The following is a 19897-nucleotide window of genomic DNA, read 5'->3' as shown; positions in this document are numbered from 1 at the left end:
TTTGAATCATTTATTATTAGAGAGCAGCTACAGTACCTACCTCAAAAGAGTGATGGAAGATGGCAAGAATTTACGGTGATTTTTGGGCAGTATTTCTGCCACCCCATCACCAGACAGAGAGAGGTGGGTGCCACCCTGCCCTGCAATTACATCCTACTGCTGCCCTAATGGTGCATGACTGCAGACACATCTTTATCACCTCGGGGTGCTCTGCCACCGACAACACTAGTAAAAGCTCTCTCCCCCTCCCTCAGTTTTTTTTTAATCATCCCATGTTTCAGGTCTGTAGATGGCAGACAACCAGCAAACATAAGACCTGTGCTGGCTGGACACAGGCAGGAGCCCAGCAGCTGCCCCTGTGGCCTCTCCACCACGTGGGCTTTGGCTGGGCACTGCCTGCAGCAGCGTGTTTGCCACCAGAACCCCATAGCAGGGGTTACAGCTGCTAAACTTCCTCTTTCATGCTGCTTTTAAACTTCCTTCTTGGGAGAGGGACCAGCCCTGCTGAAAGGTGGCTGGCTGCTTTGCCATCCACCTATGAGACAGCTGAACATGGCCATCCCCACTTCCCTATCCCTGCCAGGATTAGTTGTTTTTAAACCCTAAGTGTTGATGAGAAATACATATAATAAGTAACAAGACACTATTTATAGGAGCTAACCAAAAATCCCGTTGTACTTTTGCCTCTTCTGTGTGGTTTTGTGTTTGTATCTGACACCAGTGCTGAACTTTTTCATATTTCTGTGGCAAAAAGTTAGAAAGTGTGTTTGTACACAAGTGGACTTTTAAGCTAAAAGCTTGGCCATACAACAATAAAGATGACATAGCGTCTGCTGTTTCCAGCAATGTGGGCTGGAGATGGTTTCACACCAGGGCCTGAAGTGGCTGAACCCTGCTGCTAATTGATTAATGTCTGCTGCCATTGTCCACAGCACCCTACCCATTCAAAGACTATGTCTTTCTTTGACCTAAATAAATGGTTCAACGCGCTAATCCCAACAAAAGGGTTGCTTATGGCCCTAAACCCATTTATGGTGCTCAACTTCATGAATTACCTATTGATTAATCCTTTTAGTATATTGTTGGCTTTAAGATGAACAAAGCTGAGCTCGGGGCAGCGGGAGTTAATTCACAAGCCAGGTCACATACTCATAAGGTCGGAGTATGACTTGGTCTGATGGGTGTCTGAACTGGAAACCAAACCTCCGATGCTGTCTGTCATCCTCACACTACTGTGATATGTGGCTTGGAAGTGTGCTTTGCTGCCTGGAAACTAGAGCCATTTATTAATCTTTCTGTTAGGACATTGGGTTTGAGTTGCAGAAGGTTTGGTATAACTATTTGTCTCTTAGAATGTACTTTGCTCTAAGTGTGACTTCAGTATTTGATTATAAATGTCATTTGCACACTGACAAGGGAGACTTGTACAGGTTACTAGAATTTGTAGATCAGAGAGACAGGACATTTGCCAGGAAAAGGAGAAGCACAGGTCATGCATACTGGAGTCAGGGGACCTGATTAATCCTCCTGCTTCTCTCTCTGCAGTGTGTCAGAGGCTGGGCTTTTCTACCAGCCCATGCAGTTCTGCTGCCAGGAACACAACATCTCCTCACCTCCAGGCAGCTGAGAAATAGTGGGCAGAAGCACTCCCTGTCTGGAGGGGCAGCTACAAATTCATTAATGAATTTGCTTTTTTCTGATCCTTCTTTCAAACCTGTAGTTTTTAGGATTTTTTCTGAGTAAATGTTGATAACATTTACGTGGATTCATAAGAAGTTTTCTTTCTCTTCTAAGGTTTTCTAACATACCTCTGGAATTTGCAGTGTTAGAAAATAAAAAGAAGTGATAAAAATAGTGCCCAAACGCAGTCACTGAAGTCTGGCTACTAAAAGACACTTAGCTGCCTTCCAAGTATTTTGTATCCTAGTCAATCAGTATTAGTCCATTCACAATGGGAGAAATGGATAGTATTAGTTTACTGAAAATCTCATAGTTTCTTGGTAACCTGTAAAGTGCCCTATGATGGTTCCCTTTTAAGAAAAGGAAATTTTTAGATGATGATCTACTAAAGTTAAGCTCATGTAGTTTTGACATTGTTAGTGAATAACAACAGTAGTTTCACAATATTAAATTATGCTTATTTTATAGAAATAAAACAAGATAAAGTCTAATCATATATTACTAGTTTTTAGAATGTTTACACTTAAAATACTTGGTTTTATTTTTACTTCTAGCGTATACAAACTGGTATCTTAAAAGCGTTTAATAACCCAACTACTAAGACAGCAGATGAAGAAACTAGAAGAAAAGTCAAAGGTATGCAACTCCTTATTGAAAACTTTTAAAACTGCACTAGTCTTTAAATACCATTTTCTTCAGAACTGCCTATTGCGAACAAATCCGAAGTGCTGTGATTGCTAGGCTTTATTCTGTGTTACTCTAGTGCCGCCTAGTGCGTACCTAAAGTATAGAGAGCTGACTTGCGTCTTTGTATCCAGGAGAAAGGCTCCCCGATGATAACAATGCATCTTTTAATAATAGGTAGAACTTAATTTTGTTTTCTAAAATAGCCTGCTCCATATTTGTTATATAGTCATAATTACTTTATACTCAGAGAGGCCACTTTCCATAAATAAAACTGATTTCTGTTAGTTGACTGGTACTGTGAGCACTCTAAATGCACTTACAAAGTCAAGATAGGCAGCAGTTTCTAAAGAAGGCATTTTATTTCAAGAGAAGAGGTTCTGGGTTGTTTTTTTTTTTTTTTTTTTTTGGTTTGTTTGTTTGGGTTTTTTTTTTTGCGTGTGTTTGTTTATTCAGTAGTTCTAATTCGGGGGATTTTGTTTTAATTAAAGTCCTAATGGTTAAGATGTTTTGTAAGTCATCCTTCCCAAATCTGCAAATGTTAAGGCATAAAGATGTATTAGAAGAGGATTTTCTTACATTTTTTAGGGCTTTATAGTTGAAAAAAAACATTTTGAAAGGGTGATAACCTGTCTGCTTACCCCAGTGTCTATATCAAGGCAATGCAATATTATGTATTCAAAAGAAAACTGAGATTTTATTTAAAAAGCTTTTTCTTAAGAGATGGAATATTACTATTCTGTTACAGAAGATGGGGAAGGGAAGGATGAAAGGGAACCTTCTCACTAAAATATTTTCAAGTGTTGAGATAACAGTATATGATGTATTAGTTATTGTATTCAAAACACTTTGAATATGTTTAAAATTGTGCTTTCATAATATATCTTGGAAAGAATTTTGTTGTACTTATAGTGTGGCATTGGATGTGTTATTTTTCACATTTAAAAAAGGCAATGTTTTTTCAGCATATGGAAGAGAGGGTGTGAAGATGAACTTCATAGATAGGATCTTTGTTGGTGAATTGACTAGCACTGTCATGTGTGAGGAATGTGAAAATGTAGGTATTCTGGAATTTGGTTTGATGTGGAATAGATCACATACTGGTTTGATTACGTTGTCTTGAAAGTATAAAATTGTGTTGCCAATTTTATACTTGTGTGTTTGTTTGTAAAAACAAGACTTTATTGAAAGTTTCTCATTTGAAATTATTTATTCCTTCTTTAAAGCATTATTCTCCCAAACCTAAGAAGAGGGATCCTTTGAATTCAAAAAGGATTCAAGTACTGGGTTGGATTTTACATCTGACTTAAGGCTGGAGGTTCCAAATTTTATAATCATATGTGTTACACGTCAGTGTTATTTGATATTTTTAAAACACTTACCTATCTTAAAACATAAATCCTCCTGCCTGCTCTTCTGGGGTACTCCTGAAAATTGGAAATTACTTACTTTGAATTAGAATGAGTGGGAAAATGCTAAAAATTTACTTCTTTTTCTTTCAAGTATTTTTTATAATTAATGTAATAACTCTAATGAACAGTATATTTCTTTCATAATTAATATTACTGACATTCCATCAAAAATGCTTTCCATGATCCTTATAATTTTCTTTTAAGTTTGAAAGAAAAAAATCTTGTTTGCATGACTTTTCTAATTGAATGTTACATTTGTGTTTGGTTTAAAACATTCTATTTCATATTATAGAGATTAAGTAAATTAATCAATCTGAAAAATTAAGCACAGTCCTGCAGTGCCAGGTAAAGTTCCCTGTGTGTGATGTGTAGATTACTCTTCAATGTGCTACTAGTACCAATGAAGAACCTTGACTATATAAAAACCAGAGGTTGTATGTATTTTGCATGTCTCATCTATTTTTGCTGGATTCTTACATTCTGCCTGCACAGGACTTGGGAATATGCTAGCTGTAGTCCTTCGAGGAAGAGTTTAGCTTTCACTCTCCTTTGCCTGCACTGGCAAGATACTTTTGATACATGTTTGGCCATGCAGACTGACACTGTAGAGGAACCCCTGTTTGAACATGGCTCACCAGGCAGTGAGTCACCAGAGCTGCACTGCTTTTGATCTCATTTATTGCACCTCGGGAACCTAAGCGTTCCTGAGTCCCTTGCATATAAACCTGCAGTCCATACCACGTGTCACAGGTGGAAGATGGGGTCACAAATAGAAGAGAAGGGACACGGTAATTGATGGCATGACTGTGACTTAAATGTACAACGTGATTTTTACTTCTTTTTTTAAGGTTTTTTTTCACAGTCTTTCCAGAGGTAAGATAAGTCAGTTTTGGAAGGAATTCAAGAACAGCAAGGGAGAGAGCCTAAGGAACTTAGTGATAAAGGCAGATGGAAAGTGCTGAAAGAGATTGTCTAGGTATGCTTTGCAAGATATTTCCAGCTTATACATGGCAAAATGAAACCTTAGTACAAAAAAAGAGGTTGGTTTCTTTTAGTCCTCTTTTGCCCTGTAACTGCATTTATTTTACCAATTACTATATGGTGTGAAAAGATCTAACAAAGCTTTTGACTGTAACCAGTAAGACTGACTTAATCTTAACTGAGAGCATGAGGTTAGAACCTGTCACTTAACTGTCATTAACCAGTCCTTGCTGCATAACAGCTCAAACACCTGTGCAGAAGTGTCAGAATCACGAAACTCTGAAAGGTAGCTTTCTGCAAAATGGTACCACAGAGGCCCATGTGACTTGAAAATCCATCTGGAGCTCAGAGAAACTGAGCACCACACTGCTTCAAGTCAGTTCATGCCCAGATGAATGGCCTTGCCCTTTGTGTCTGTGTGCTGAAGCTTTGTGTGGTATTAGAAAGAAAATTCGAGCTAACTTAATACATTTTTTTAAAAAGTTAGTGGGAAGTTCTTCATTGTAGTTTCATACATCTTGTAAGTAATTAGCTTTTTGTATAGTTTTTGGTAATACATTGATTAAATAAAGGGAGCTATGTACTATGCCCACATACTGTTCATTGTGTTTAAGTGAACTTTCTCTTTTTCTTCAAGATTTCAACAGTAAAAGAACCTTTCATTGATCTTTCACTTCCTATAATAGAGGAGAGGGTAAGAAACAGAATATGTAATAAGTAACTATTGGTTCCAGTGGATTGTTTTTAATACCCTTACGAAGTTATTTATGCATATACACATAGTTTTGATTTCAAGCCTGAAAATGTAACGTTGTCCATAAATACATGTACTGTTATCCATCTATTCCTTATATGATTTTCTACATATATACATATATATATAGGCATACACTGTCATAAGTGCATATATCTTTAAATTAGTCCAAACTTGGATCAAATGCCCCTAGTAACTTAGAGAATATATAAGTCTGAGATTAGCTTAATTTAATAGTGTGTACTTATATAAATAGAATGATTATAAGCATTTTCTTTTTTTGGAGGTCCAAAGAGGCAGATTCTAACCTATTGGTTTGCATCTAGAGAACCTGAGTCCCTTGGGCTGATGTTTACCTACAAGATGAGACACTGTAAAAATGGATATTTGAATATATTTGTTCTGGTGTTCTCAGCATTTCATGGATTGCCTCCATTAGCTGCAGAGGAGCTGTGTTCCTTTGAAGGCATAAACTGTTTTTTCAGAACTTGGGCTTTTCATTTGAGAGTAGTGGGGGTGGGTTGAGAGTGGTTCTTCCCTCATCCTGCATATATCCATCTACATTTAAGGGAGAGTAATTAATGTAATTTTTTTTCTATATAAAATGTATTCTCCTCCAAACACCAATTTTTTTCCACAACAAATTCTTCATCTTCGTTGGTGCATTGAGTGCAGATGCCTGTGGGAATTAAGGCTTTAGCAGCATTTTGAGTATCTGGGCCCTTGTGCTTCCTGGCTCTCATGTGTAACAAGGAAACTTTGTGGGTTCTGTTTGAGAGCAATTTCTGTGGGCATTTAGCAGTTGCTGCACTTACTTGAGGATGGGCATTACTTTATAGTCATCACTTTCCTTTACAGTTGAGATGTGCTGCTGCCAGTAATGTGATGGGGGTGTGTGTGTGTGGCAGTTCTGTTGTCACAGACTGCACCAGGCACTGACTTGGGGACCTGTGTCCCTTTTGATAAAGTCACATCTCATACAGCTACACATGTGTTTATACAATAATAGAATAGATTATTTTGTATTGTATTACATACAGAAATTTTGTATCATTCATATTCCTTGTGGCTTTCAGTTGAAGCTTCAGAGATAATGACAGTGAGTTTATGATTTAAAAAAACATAAGAAAGTAGTCTTATGTCACAATTCAGGGGGCCATTTAATTGTTTTATGTAGGTCACTGTTTTCTAAAATAAACAAAAAAAATCCACCTACATTCATCTTTTCTGTAGGTTGCAAAGGATTAACAAAATTGACATGTTGCCTTTCCTGATTTCCTGTCTAATTTCTTAGGTTGCAAAACCTGTGCCCTTGGGAAGAACAGGTAAAAGTAAAAGTGTACAGGAGGCAGATCTTGGTCAGTATAATTGTTCTTCTATCGGTACACTGAATAATCAACCCAAAATTGTCAAGAAACACACTTTAACAAAAGATAAGGTAAGAACTTATATACTCACACTAACCAGTCATCCTGAGTTAACTGAAGTTTCTAGGGTGACTGGGAACTTCCAGGGAATTTTGACACGTCAGTCGGGTTTTATAGTATACATATAGCTGACATAGACTCATTTTAAAATATTTAGGTCATCATTAGAAGCATGAGAAATGACAGTCATTGGTAACCATTTAGCTTTCAGTTACAGCATTTCATTTATAGGGAAAAAGAAAATCTGCAGGCTAGTTTCAATTCATGTTGCTTTTGGGACTATTGCAAATGTCTGTGCTCTGTTGAGTACCATAAAAACTCTCCTGAATCAGGTCCTAACACATTAAACACATGTGAAGAAAAAATAACCATATAAAATAACCATATAAAACAATGATAGGAGAAGAGAATGAGAGAGAAGTAGAAGAAGGACATGAGGTAGAAACAAAGGAAAGGATGGAAAGAAGTAGTGCAGAAACATTGTTATAGAAGAAAAGCCCTAAAACTCAACCTGTTGAGGTGAGTGGAAGGATTTCCATTGGTACCACTGCAATTTTGATCCAATTCAAATAAAGGAAATAAAAAAGAGGAAGGAAAGTTGCTCATTTCTTCTGGAAAGCAGCCAAAAAAAAGAAGGCAAGAAAAGAGTCATGAACAGTTGCAAATCACTTAAAATTATGGCAGCTTTGTGGGTTTGGTTTTTTCAATCTATAGGAGTAGTTTTCTGTGGAAGCAGTCTTTTTTTTCTTCTTGCAATCTTGATTTTTAAAAAGTCAATTTCAGGTAATATTCAAATCAGCAAACATCCTCCTAGGGATGCTTTAGTTAATTCTATGATAAATGCCTGCAAGGTGAGTTGAATTTTTTCTGGGGCTGTTCATCAACTAACGCCTCTCATGGGAGGTGAGGGGAGTAGCTTAAACTTGAGAGCCTTTTAGAAGCTTAAATTAGATTAGCGAATACCACTTCAAATGTGCCATCCACAGCTGTCGCAAAGTGAAAGTAATTAGTTGTGGGAAGTATTGATCTCTCAGTAAGTATAATGCTCTTAGCTGACTGGGGTGTAGGTTTCTAATCCTAAATTAGTATTAAAACATCTTAAGGAACACAGCTATCTCAAACATGAGAGATGAAGAATATAAAACAATATAACCCCCCAAGAATTTGCTTTGAATTTGAATCATGTTTCAAAAGATGTCAGCTTACAAATCTGCTTTCTATTTCTCCCCTCTATTACCGAATTAATAATGCCATAATTTACAGAATCAATTGAACCATGAGAGATGGCTTGCCAGAAAAGCTTCCTCAAAGGAAGAAGAAAGAAGTCCTGTTATCATGCAGGAAAAAGCCAAAAAGCTTGAGCTGGAAGGTAGCTCTGGTGTCCTGTACTCCAAAGACCCCACTGCTGAGGCAGCTGTCAATGGAAGCCAGACAGAGGGCAGTGAGAAGGAAGCCAGCCGCTCTGAAAGCAGCTTTGATGCAGACAGTGAAGCCTCAGAAAGCGAAAGTGCTTCTAAGCAAACAACTTTGAGCCCACCCAGCAGCGTGTCTGGTGTGCACGTCAACCACTTAAACCCTAAAACGCCGCACAACAAGCCGAGCAACAGCAACGAAGAGATGATTTCCAGTGCCATATCCAAGCTTAGCTTCTGTGAGCCTGTAAATGAAGATAAGAAACCAAGCTGTGGTGATCCAGCATTGGGTTTATCAAATAATTCCATGTTCTCAGTAGGCAAATCCTCACTATCCCAAACCCCTCAAAATGCTTTCCAGACGCTTTCCCAAAGCTACATAACTAGCTCAAAGGAATGTTCTGTTCAGTCCTGCCTTTACCAGTTCACCTCTGTAGAGCTCTTAATGGGGAACAACAAGCTTTTATGTGAGAGCTGCACAGAGAGGAAACAGAAGTATCAGAAGAAAACCAGCTCCACAGGTAAAGTGCTTGTACCTCTGGACCATTTCCAGCATTGCCTCCCAAAGCCTGTGTGCTGGCTGCTCTTCCATTGCTCCAGCACGGGCCTCCCTGCTGTGGCTAAACAGAAAATGTCTCCCCAAGCAGAACTTGCTTGTAACAACTTAAAACTTCATCAGGCAATGGCAACAAGGCTAATTTTTATATTAGAACATAATTGTAGATGTAACATAGAATTTATTTTGCACCTTTATTCTATCCAAGATAATGAATTTAAAGATGACCATAAACTGAGTATATGCACTGCTCGATACTAATCTTTGCTGCTGTTTCTGTTCCTTACAATCCTCAAAGCTTTGAAATAAATGCTGTAATATTCAGCCCCAGTAGCTTACATACTCAGGGAAGTAATGTAATTATGTATGGAAAAAGGGCAAAAAAAGAGAGTTGTAATGAAGAGAGGAAAAAAAACTTCCAGGATTTGTAAGAATGGAGATGAGAGAGAAGTACCTTCTTCTGACAGTCTTTTCCTTGATGCCTGTATAGCCCAAGCATTCACTGAATAAGAAAAACAATTTAAATTTCATGAAAAATAAACATTTTAAGAGGATTGGGGGTTTTTTGGTATTGAAATTCAGAATAATGAAGAAATTAAGCTCTTCTCATAATCTGTAAATAAAATATAGAGGGATGTCTTATAATAACAAAAAATTGCCTGTTTGCTGTGCATTTATAGATACCTGAAGAGATACAAGTTAAGCACGAGTAAATTCAGAAAAATTAATCTAAACATAATATTTTATAATCATTCCTGTAATCATCATTGGACTGTGCTATATAAATAACACTTGGGTTCCATGGGCACCATGAAAAACGGAAAAGTAAAATCAATTCACAACTAATCATTATTTATTTTTTCCTTCTAAAACAGAAGATGTAAGAGGTCACCCGATTAAAAATTAACCATTATACCTCAAATGAACTATTTTCTTCTGAACATATGTAAAACCAGTAAATTAATTTTGTCAGCAAAAATAAATGCTAGTGACATGTTCTCTTTTACTGTGGAGCTTTTCTGTGGAATTTTCACTGTGCTACTTTTGGTAAGAGCCCTGTGTTCCCTGCCTTATGCACCATACGGGGTTTGGAGGCCACATATCCCAATCCTGTATGCTCAAACCAATAAGTTATGAGGCTTCCTGAAGTAGACAGTTCTCCTCAGACCTTTCTCTTAAATAAGTATGAAGTATGTAGTCATTCAGAAAGAACTGAAGAATGGAAAACTAAACTCTCAGTGATTAGGACATTAGCATAGCTAAAGAGACTTGTGCCTTCCAGTTTTTGTCCAGGGATCATCCATTTATTTTAGGTTTTAACAGGAAAGTTGGGTGCTATAGTAACAGACAATGTAGGTATCTCAGTGTGCAAGCTGACCTAGATAGTGTACAGGCTTCCTGCTTCTGATCTGATTTGCACAAAACTGGCTAAAATAATGCTCAGATTTTGCAGATGATGTTTATTAATAACTAGAAAAATGAGAAAATATTCTTCTGTTACTCCACAAAATTTCCCTTGTGTTTTATATAACAAGTACAAAACCATTATAGCATAGATCTATTTTGTCAGATGTTTAGAAAATATTTTAAAAATTCCATATGACTGCCTTCACTCTAAAAATTATTTTGATATTCATAAATACAGAAAAGAAAATGGAAGGTGTCTACACAAATGCTCGGAAACAGCTGCTGATTTCTTCAGTTCCTGCTATTCTTATTCTCCACCTGAAAAGATTCCACCAGGTAAGAGGCCAAACCCCTCTTGTATATTCCTCTGCCCCACTGGTGAACAAGCAATTCTTCAAGTGCCATTGTGATCCCAATGCTGCCTTTTTAGATGGAGACCTGGTAGAAGCACTGTTTGAAACATGCTGATGTTGTGATTATCCTAACACCTTCAGAGTGCATTTAGCCATCCTGATGTATCCAGGGAAACCCCTTATGTGTCTGTCATGCTTATGTGTAGCAGACACTGTATTGAAAACATAACAAGGTTTAAATCAGTTAAAATCTTACTCTTGGATTTGGTTAATTTTAATAGTATAGTGATATACCTTATCTTTAAAAAGCTTCATAGTAAAAATATTTCTTTTACAGTCTTCCTTTCTGTTCTTTTGAAGGCTGGTTTGAGTCTACGGAAAGTAAACAGGCATGTGGATTTCCCATTGATTTTAGACTTAGCACCATTTTGCGCTGCATCTTGCAAGGTACCATTTCAAATCTTTATTGTACTTCAGCAGTTGTTGTCCTGATCACAAGTTAAATTGGATTGATGATGACGATAATGATGATTATTTCTTCCTTTTTAAATTAAATTACAGAGTGAATTTTTCAAACAGTGTCCTGAGATCAGAACTGTAATTATATGCAATTCCATTCATGACAAGAATATCACAGATGTTAGCTAGTATTAGTTAAGCTGTGGTGCCCTGGTGATGTTGGTGTATCTAACAGCATTAAGGACAAGTATTACTGCCTCTATGGTAACTAAATTAACAAGACTACTGAGTACTTGTAATAGAGGTGTTTCACTGTTGGAAATGCTGTAGATGTCTGTTTGCCTCTTTCGGAATAGTACTGCTGATAGGTACTTAAGACACCTGTAAAATTCATTGTGAAATAATTCACCTTTGTTTTCTGTGTTTCTGGGAATGCAGAACGTTATGGATGGTGCAAGAGTGCTGTATAGTCTTTATGGAATAGTGGAGCACAGTGGGTCAATGAGAGGTGGTCATTATGCGGCGTATGTGAAAGTCAGGACATCTTCCAAGAAATTGCTAGAGCATATTTCTACCACTAAAACCGTTCTGGGTATGTACAGATAGAGCTTCCTTTCCTTCACTGTAAACCAAAAGCAACTGTCTACAGGGATTTATAGCAAATAATTTTTTAGCTGAGAGTAATCTGTGATTTTTAGACAAGTTGTAGAAACCCCATCCCAGCATGTGCTCTAGGCCAGGTTGGATGGAACTCTGAGCAACCTGAACTAGTGGAAGGTGTCCCTGTCCTTGGGAGAGCTGTTAGAACTAGATGATCTTTGAAGTCCCTTCCAACCCAAACCAACCTATGATTCTATTAATTGTTCTCTTTTGTTGTTGTTGCACACAATGCATATCCTACTTCTGCTGTTAATCCCATATAGAGCTGAGTGAATAATGGAATTTTGATTCAGCCATTAAACAGATAATTGAGGGAAAACTTTCCTCTCTTTCCTAGTCAAAATAATACATCCAGTATTTGAAAATGGTTTAGTACACCAGTCAAATCCATGACATTAAATTAAATTACATTTTCTAAATATTTGAGCATTTTATGTATCTTACGTATTTTAGGATTGGGAATTTTTTCATACTTAAAAATCTGGAATACTCTGGTCTAATGTGAACAGCAGTTTTTTTTCATGGAAGATATAAGGTTTGGTGTAGGGTTTCTGTTGGCATTTTGAGAAGAGCACACTAGTTCTTACTAATACTTGATGGATATGCAGAATGAAATAAGTTGCCAGGACAGAATCAGAATCTGTTAGTAAAAGATTTGTGGCAGCAATAATATGTTACGCTGTCAAGAGTTGGGTAAATATATTTACTCTTTCCTTTTTGGGGGAAAGTGAGAACCAAGCATTATCTTTTCTATCCTATGTAGTATCACTTTGCATTTGAAGCTCATTTCCAGTAAGACAATCTTTTACATTATTCATGACATCCAAGTTTCCTTCAGTCTAATGCTTGTCTTGCAATGATTGTTAGAACAGATTAGATCTTTTCATGTTCTTAATTTTACACTGGTCAGCTTTTAAAATAGAATCTTTTTTCAATGTCAGAACTGGTTGTGTTCTAGTATAACTTCCTGTTGGAACTCAGCAAGCTGTACTTGAAATGTCTTTGGCTTTCTAAAAAAAAATGAAAAAAGCCATGGCAGCATCATTGCATTGTCTTCCACCAATTTCTATTACAGTGCTCTTTGACGTGTAAGTTTCAAACTTACATGTCAAACTTACATTCCAACTATGAATAGCGGACTGCATCTAAGTAATGAATTACTCTTGTGGGTTAGAAGCTTTTCTTGCTTTTCGAAATAGCCACTGTATTTGTTTGATAATGTTGTGAAAGACAAGAAAAAATTTCTTTTGCTTCTGCATTTCAGGTTTAAAAGAAGCCATGGGAACATCAGGAGGACAGTGGGTGTATGTTAGTGATGCCCATGTTCAGATGGTTCCAGAATCAAGAGTACTAAATGCACAAGCATATCTACTTTTTTATGAAAGATTATTACTATAATTCTTAACACTTTAATTTCAAAGATGGTAGTATTATTTAGTTTATCTTATTTAAAGCTGCAGTGGTAAGAGTACCTGTAAATATTGTGCCTTTATCTTGTAGAGAATTTATCATATTTTGACTCTGAAGTTCAGTTAAACTATCATAAATATCTGAATGATTCTCTTAAAGTATGCACTTTGCCAAACTTTTAAAATTCTGGTTTCGTTAAAATGCAGTACCATTAGAATGTAAGATGATGTCCTATCCTACTGAGGTCTAGGGAAAGTTTGTTTTTGATTATAATAAAGATAAGCTTTTGCCCATAGCTCTAGAACAGTTGAGAATAGAAATACTGATAGCGTTAAGTGCCTGGATTTGCTGGTGTACAGTAACAATACAAAGTGTTCAACTTCTTTTGATCCAGCCCAGACCCTTCCCATCACTGGGTTGGATGTCAGCTGTTAAGATTCCTGCAAACAAGAACCTGTCAAATTGTGTCGCTTCCATGTTTAGTAATTGGAAAGCAGAGTCCTTCCAGAGTGGAGTAACAACAGCTGTCTCTGGGTAATGCACTTTCCTGATAAGAGCTGAGAATAGATTGGGAAAATGATGGCTCTAAATAGTGGCAGTGAACCCTCAGATACCCAGTACCCTTTCAGTTGTCTGCAACTGGCACTGGTATAGCAATGTACTCCTGTTTCAATATAAGTATGTACTTGGTGTGCGTAAGTATATCCTCTGAGATATATACACACACCATAAATCCATCAACAGATATTGTTATTTTACCTTCTAGGAAAGAGAATTGCAAATAATTTCTGTATTTAGTAATTTTTCAACTTCACAATTATGACAATGTACAGCATATAAGCTTGTGTATGTACAGAGTTTAAGCATAATTCAGTAAATGCTGTTACTTTTGGTTCTAAACATGAACTGGTTTATCTGTTCCTGAATACTTTTCTGACAGGAGTAATAAACTATAAATTATTTTTGCACTGTGTGTATGAGTTGGACAGTAAATGATGACTTTTGCCCTCTGATACATGTCTGGACTTCCTTTTGTCAGCAGTGGGGGACAGCAGGTGTCCTAGTGGCAGAACTGGTTTTTCTAGACTTTTTGACTGCCCTGTTTTGAGGTGTTACTTCCTTTGGTAATTTCTTATTTCCATCCCAGAGAGTAACAGATACATTCTACGGTCAAGACCTGATGACTACTTGAAGTTACGTGGTAATTAATTTATTTAATAAGCTGTTACTGAAATACAAATTACTTCTGTAACAGTTCCATCGTCTATGACTTGCTCTTTAGTAGAGAAAAACTGTTAATACATGCTTACTGTTTTCATTTATAGTAATATTTTTTTAATGAAAAAACATCCTGTCCCTATTACTGTCTGTAGCACATGTTGTCATACCTAGCTGCCTGACTCTCCTATTCCCTAGTTCTGTTTCAGAGCTTCATCCCACTTGCATTCCCTCTTTTGCATGAGAACATGGCAGAACCTGCTAGAATTGCATTTGCTCAAACTCCTTAGGTGTATCTTACAGCCACAGTACTTGCACATTCTTGTGCAGGCACTAAGGATTGTAGGCCATACAACTGATTGTCATAACGGAGTGAGCCCCTGGTTGCACAGGATTTTATTTTTAAAAGGAAAACTCCTCTGTTCAGATCAAAATTAGGCTATGTGTTTTAGCCAAAACAATGGGGTTTTTTCCTTCTACAAATGAAAATTGTCTCAGTCTACCCAAAAGTAGTAAAACTGAGAGAAACCAAGCAGCCAGCTTTAGCCATCTGTATTCCAGCTAACAACATCTTAACCTGAGTCTACACTAAGTAAGAAAGAAAGATGTTTAGAGGAGAGTTGGTTAAAATACCCTAATTCTCTTTTAGCTCCTTATCTTCCCGTACCATTCATCCACCTACACACGCCGGCCTTCTCTTTGTATGTAATTGATTCAAACTCAGAATTAGTTACAGGCAACAGTCATAGCAAATGGCAACTAAGTGTCACTTGTGTGACACAATCTTGCTAGGAGAACTCCACCCTAAAGCAGACAGACTGAGTAGCTGATGCCTGACCTTCCTCCTTTTGCTGACTATTGTAAAACTACTGAATTTAAGTACCTGTATTGATCTACTTTTTAGCCTAGAACTACTTCCCTAGACTGCACAACTAGGAGAGAAACAGAACAAGGTTCTTAACCTGTTACTTCTTACTTTTTATGCCATTTTCAGGAAATTCCTGAGGTGGTCTTCGCTTCTTTATATCTGGAGTTTGCAGATTGGACTGCTGAAATTTTCCCAAGTGGACATAACTGACTAGGATGCCATAAAAGATGCTGGCAGGATTATTTTCTCATTAACAGCCAGGGACCATTTACTTGCGTTTAGGTATTTTACAGAACATGGAGAGAGAGTACCATGAAAAAGAGCCAATGCCTTTATCCAAGATAGCCATCACTGTTGCCCCTGGATGAGGCATTCTGACTTGAAATAAAAAGCTGTGTTGGCAGGAACTCTAAGCCTTGAGTCAGGAACAGGTACGAAAATACCACAGACGGAAGCATTCTCTAAAAATGAAGGCAACAGGTGAAGTTATGCCTTCGAAGTGAAAAAACTGATGACCAATGCAAGACGTCACACACAATTTTAGATGCAAGTCATGGTGTCCTTTAGACAGACATAGGTTTTTGTGTAAAGTTTGGCTCTAAAGAAACTACATAAATGTGTGTACTGAAGACTTGTTATAGTTCCTTATCAGGACTTGGAAAAGAAGCTCAGAGAATTCTGGGAAAACAAGGGTGTACATCCTGTATGTGCTAGAATGTTAAATATGATTCTAGAGTCTAGGAGCTGCAGTTTCCTGCAACTGCCAGATGTGTGCACACTACTGAAAAGCTATGTGTTTTCAGAATTTAAGTGAAGGGCTTGAAAGTTTAAGATTCTCCTTAAAATATCTTATGTTACCAACCAAAAATCTCTTCAGGCCTACAGCATCTGCTCTTTACAGAGCTTCACTATATTTTTGTGGTCCCCCACCCTGAGAAAATGCAGTAACCTGTGTCTTCGTGTGGAATAGTTTCAAAAGGGCTTTCTCTTCATCCCACCCTTCTCTTCTCACAAGGGCACCACTACTTTCTTCATCAGCCCCATCTGTTCTTTATGTTTTTGGGGTCTCCATAGGCCTCTGTGTCAATCTCTTTGCTTTCATTGATCCTTAAACATAATATAGTGGTTCCCAATCTCATTACTTACTCTGTGAACTTGCAAAGCTCTTGCAGGAAGAGCTACTGTAGCTGTAGTCGGGCCTGTCCTCACCACCACACTGGCTCTGCCTACAGGCTGCGACACCAATCCCTGAGAAAAGCTGTGACTCCTGAGCAGCTCTCTGCTGACCAGTCACAAGACAGCTCCTGTAAAACAATTACAAAGGATTAAAATTGAACAGTTCCTCACTCATCAGTAAGTAAACTTCACCCATGGGAAGTACCTGATTTACATATATGGACAACTGGAACCCCCTACAAAAGTTTCCCCAGAACAGAGACATCAACAAAGACCACTGCATCAGCTAAGCAGTTAGTACAGATTATAAGAAAGAGCTTTGTTATCTTTGGATTTATATATAATTTATGCCAAAAGTGGCAAAAAGTGATGGGGAGGTTTATTATACTAACCTGTCTACAATATGTGTACAGACACTATGTTTGCATTAGTCTGTTCTCCTAAGAGATGGCTACAAATAGAGGGGAAGGAAAAACAAACCCTGAACTTTGCCACCCAAAATGTACACACTGAAATCGCCTTTGTTTAGAAAATTACATCCATGCAGTCTGCCAAACCTTCCTCCCCTTTCCCATCTGCACCCTCTGTGTGTATCAATGAAGTGCTCTTGCTAATGGATTTCAAGTGGTAGCAGGTGAGAGTGGTTTATAAATTCATTAAAAGGCTGAAATGTCTTAACTTCACCATTTGCTTCTCTGTATGCTTCTTTTTTATACTAACACAAACTAGATCATAAAGGGACATGAAATTAATGCATCTCCATTCTCAACCCATTATAAAAATCTTATTTGAACATATTGGTAACAAACTAAGAAAGGAGTAATTTCTTTAGTAGAAACTCTAAGATGTATTAAAATGGGAACAAATTAGATGGGAACAAAGAAAGCATTCAAATACAACTCTTCTGTTAACAAAAATTAATAAATTCAATTTTCATTAAAAAGTGGTAACACACCTCAGAAAACAGCTTTACAGCAGCCCTGATTAAACAAAGATTTGATATTCCTTAGTTTTCAATATCTGGACCCTCTTTTGCTGTACCCTGTACAAATTTATGCCTTCATACAAAGATTTATATATCTATGTGAAAGAAATGCCACTACTGTTCAGTAGAATCATTTTAGTCGAATTATTTTAGAACAAATTATTATTGCTTCTGTGTCTATTTGCTGTATCTTAGGCTGTTATTTTGCCAGCTGTTCTAGCTGTTGTACCTCTCCTGTTGGTGTATAAACAAATTGCAGAAATGGTGGAAAAGTGATTATTCAAAATGATTTGTAATCTATTTTTTTTGTAAATGAGATTATAAAATATATTTTCAGATGGATGTCTTAGTACAAGTCAAAACACTTGACTTGCACAACATTATATAAGACGTCTAAGTGAATTTGTATGTTCTAATAAAACAATTGCAATGCATTGCAACCACTTCAAAACTACTTGGTGTACATTCTACTTTATATAAAGTTACAAATATTTCCGTCTTCATTTATAGCAGTAGAAAACACTAACTTTTAAGTGTCAAGGATGTCTCTTATGTCTATTGCAGCTTCTACTATTTTTCTAGTACAAAAGGTAAAGGTGCAGCACTGCTTTTAAAAGAAAACAGAAGAGCATTTATTCTGAGTGGGTTTATGACTTCTTAGTAATTACCTCATTGCTTTGCTAGTTTAGGAGTTTTTTTGCTTTTGGGCTATGTAACCTGGGAATCATTGTAGAGTACTCAGTAGGGAAACCACTATGTCAATAGGCACCATTCCCTATTTAGCCATTCCAAAGTTGAGTTCTGATTCGACGGTCATTTATGCATGGAGATAATGCCTGATCATGTGTGCCTGCATTTACACAAAAGGCAATCAAAGTAATCAAAAATCTTGTTGCTGAGTCCAAAATACTTGTGAGCAATGAATCAAGCATGTAAAAGTTTCATCTAGTTTTCATTAATTTCTTTTTTTCATCTGTTTGAACTAATAGTCTGACTCTACTCTGCAGGTATTTAAATAACAAATAGTATTTTTAGAATTGGACTACAGTGCTGATACATGGTACATTTCTTTTGTAGATTTCTAATTCCAAATATTACTAAGTAAACAGGGTCTTACATACAGACTGTATTTTAAAAACACAAGTCTTATCAGTTTTCCAGTCTATCCTAGGTGCTTTAACAAGTTTCTGAGAGTATAGCTGCATTTGTCATCTATTTATTTTGTCTTTTTATCTGTTATATATTGTTAGAAAAATATGTAAATAAAATATCCAGCCATGTGGAAAACTGTGTTATTTAAATATAAGCTGTATGTTGTACCACTGAGTTCACGTATTTTTGCTTTTGTCCTGTCTCACATCATCACTGCCTGTGGAAGAGCTCCCCAGAGATGAATCTGTATCCTTGAACACTTAAGCTACCCTGGTTATATCCCTGGCCTTACCCCCTGTAACAAAGGGCATAAAGTTTGTTCCCTTTACAAGAACTGAGTTCTGTAATTCTGTGATAAGACTAGGACCAAGAGTGGGACTCCCTCACATGCCCAGTTTCAGTAGCAGCAGGAAGGTTGTCCATCCATAAGCATCACTCCAGAGTTCTGTGAGTCGACACTGGACAGACTTAAAACTTCCACAACACTTCTGTCCATGGAAAGCACTTCCACAACACTTCTGCCATTCCACGTGACGCAAAAAGGGAAAAATCTAGAACACTTCAGCTAACACTAATATGTAGCCTAAGTGGCACTGACAAATCTTACACTGAAATCATTACAGAAGTTTCTTGAAGCCTTCAGTTTTCTACAGATTTATAAAAGTTAACTTACTGTGTTACTCTGTGTGGGTATTAATATAAAGTGTTATGCAATGATCAGAGAGACTGGGGATGTTTTAGGCATTTGCATCCATGACGCTGAAGGAAGGGAAGGCAGTGATCACAGCGGTAAGTAATGTGCCAGCTAATGGAAACCTCTGCTCCACACAAAGGAATGGAATTACTCAGTCCCTGCCTACAGAATCATCCCCAGTGACGATACAAGAAGAGCTGTTTACCGCAGGTGTTTTTGTTTTTCCTTCGTACCTTAAAACAAAAGGAAAAATTCACGGTAGAACTCACAGAAGTTAATTTGGATATTCAGAATAAACTACTTAGAGAATTGTCCTGCTTCACAAACGCTCCTGATAGCCATCCGCTGGCCTGACTTTGAATGCTGACACCCTGCAGCTGTGCAACACAGAAGTTACTGTGTATTTCAGTGTAGGGCCGTTGCCCGGAGCCTGTCCGCTTACGTACTTCCACGCTTAGCTACCAGCTCTACATACTTCTTCACGTCGGCCCCGCACTGGAAACACGGATCACACTCTGACTAGCAGTTACCTGTGGAGCCACGGGGCTAATGAGCCTCCCAGGGGCCTCCTCACACTATTGCAGGCGGGAACGTGAATCTCGCTTGATT

General features: G+C 37.4%; 1 protein-coding gene across 2 annotated transcripts in view; it reads left to right on the top strand.

Moving 5' to 3' along the window:
• Positions 1 to 17896, top strand: part of USP45 (ubiquitin specific peptidase 45) — a 44581-nt gene extending 26685 nt beyond the window's left edge. Inside the window, exons 9-17 of one of the 2 annotated variants that reach the window (XM_008637738.2) lie at positions 2235 to 2316; positions 3330 to 3421; positions 5395 to 5451; positions 6806 to 6949; positions 8202 to 8871; positions 10552 to 10649; positions 11027 to 11113; positions 11564 to 11717; positions 13050 to 17896. In XM_008637738.2, the coding sequence (XP_008635960.1) occupies positions 2235 to 2316; positions 3330 to 3421; positions 5395 to 5451; positions 6806 to 6949; positions 8202 to 8871; positions 10552 to 10649; positions 11027 to 11113; positions 11564 to 11717; positions 13050 to 13183 (1518 nt within the window). In that variant the 3' untranslated portion in view covers positions 13184 to 17896. The remainder of the gene's footprint in view (positions 1 to 2234; positions 2317 to 3329; positions 3422 to 5394; positions 5452 to 6805; positions 6950 to 8201; positions 8872 to 10551; positions 10650 to 11026; positions 11114 to 11563; positions 11718 to 13049) is intronic. The other variant, XM_017739506.1, reaches the window with a different exon arrangement.
• Positions 17897 to 19897: the final 2001 nt, after the last annotated feature.

The sequence above is a fragment of the Corvus brachyrhynchos genome, unplaced genomic scaffold, assembly GCF_000691975.1.
Source record: "Corvus brachyrhynchos isolate BGI_N302 unplaced genomic scaffold, ASM69197v1 scaffold14, whole genome shotgun sequence".
NCBI lineage: Eukaryota > Metazoa > Chordata > Aves > Passeriformes > Corvidae > Corvus > Corvus brachyrhynchos.
This window is presented reverse-complemented; position numbering and strand designations above follow the sequence as displayed.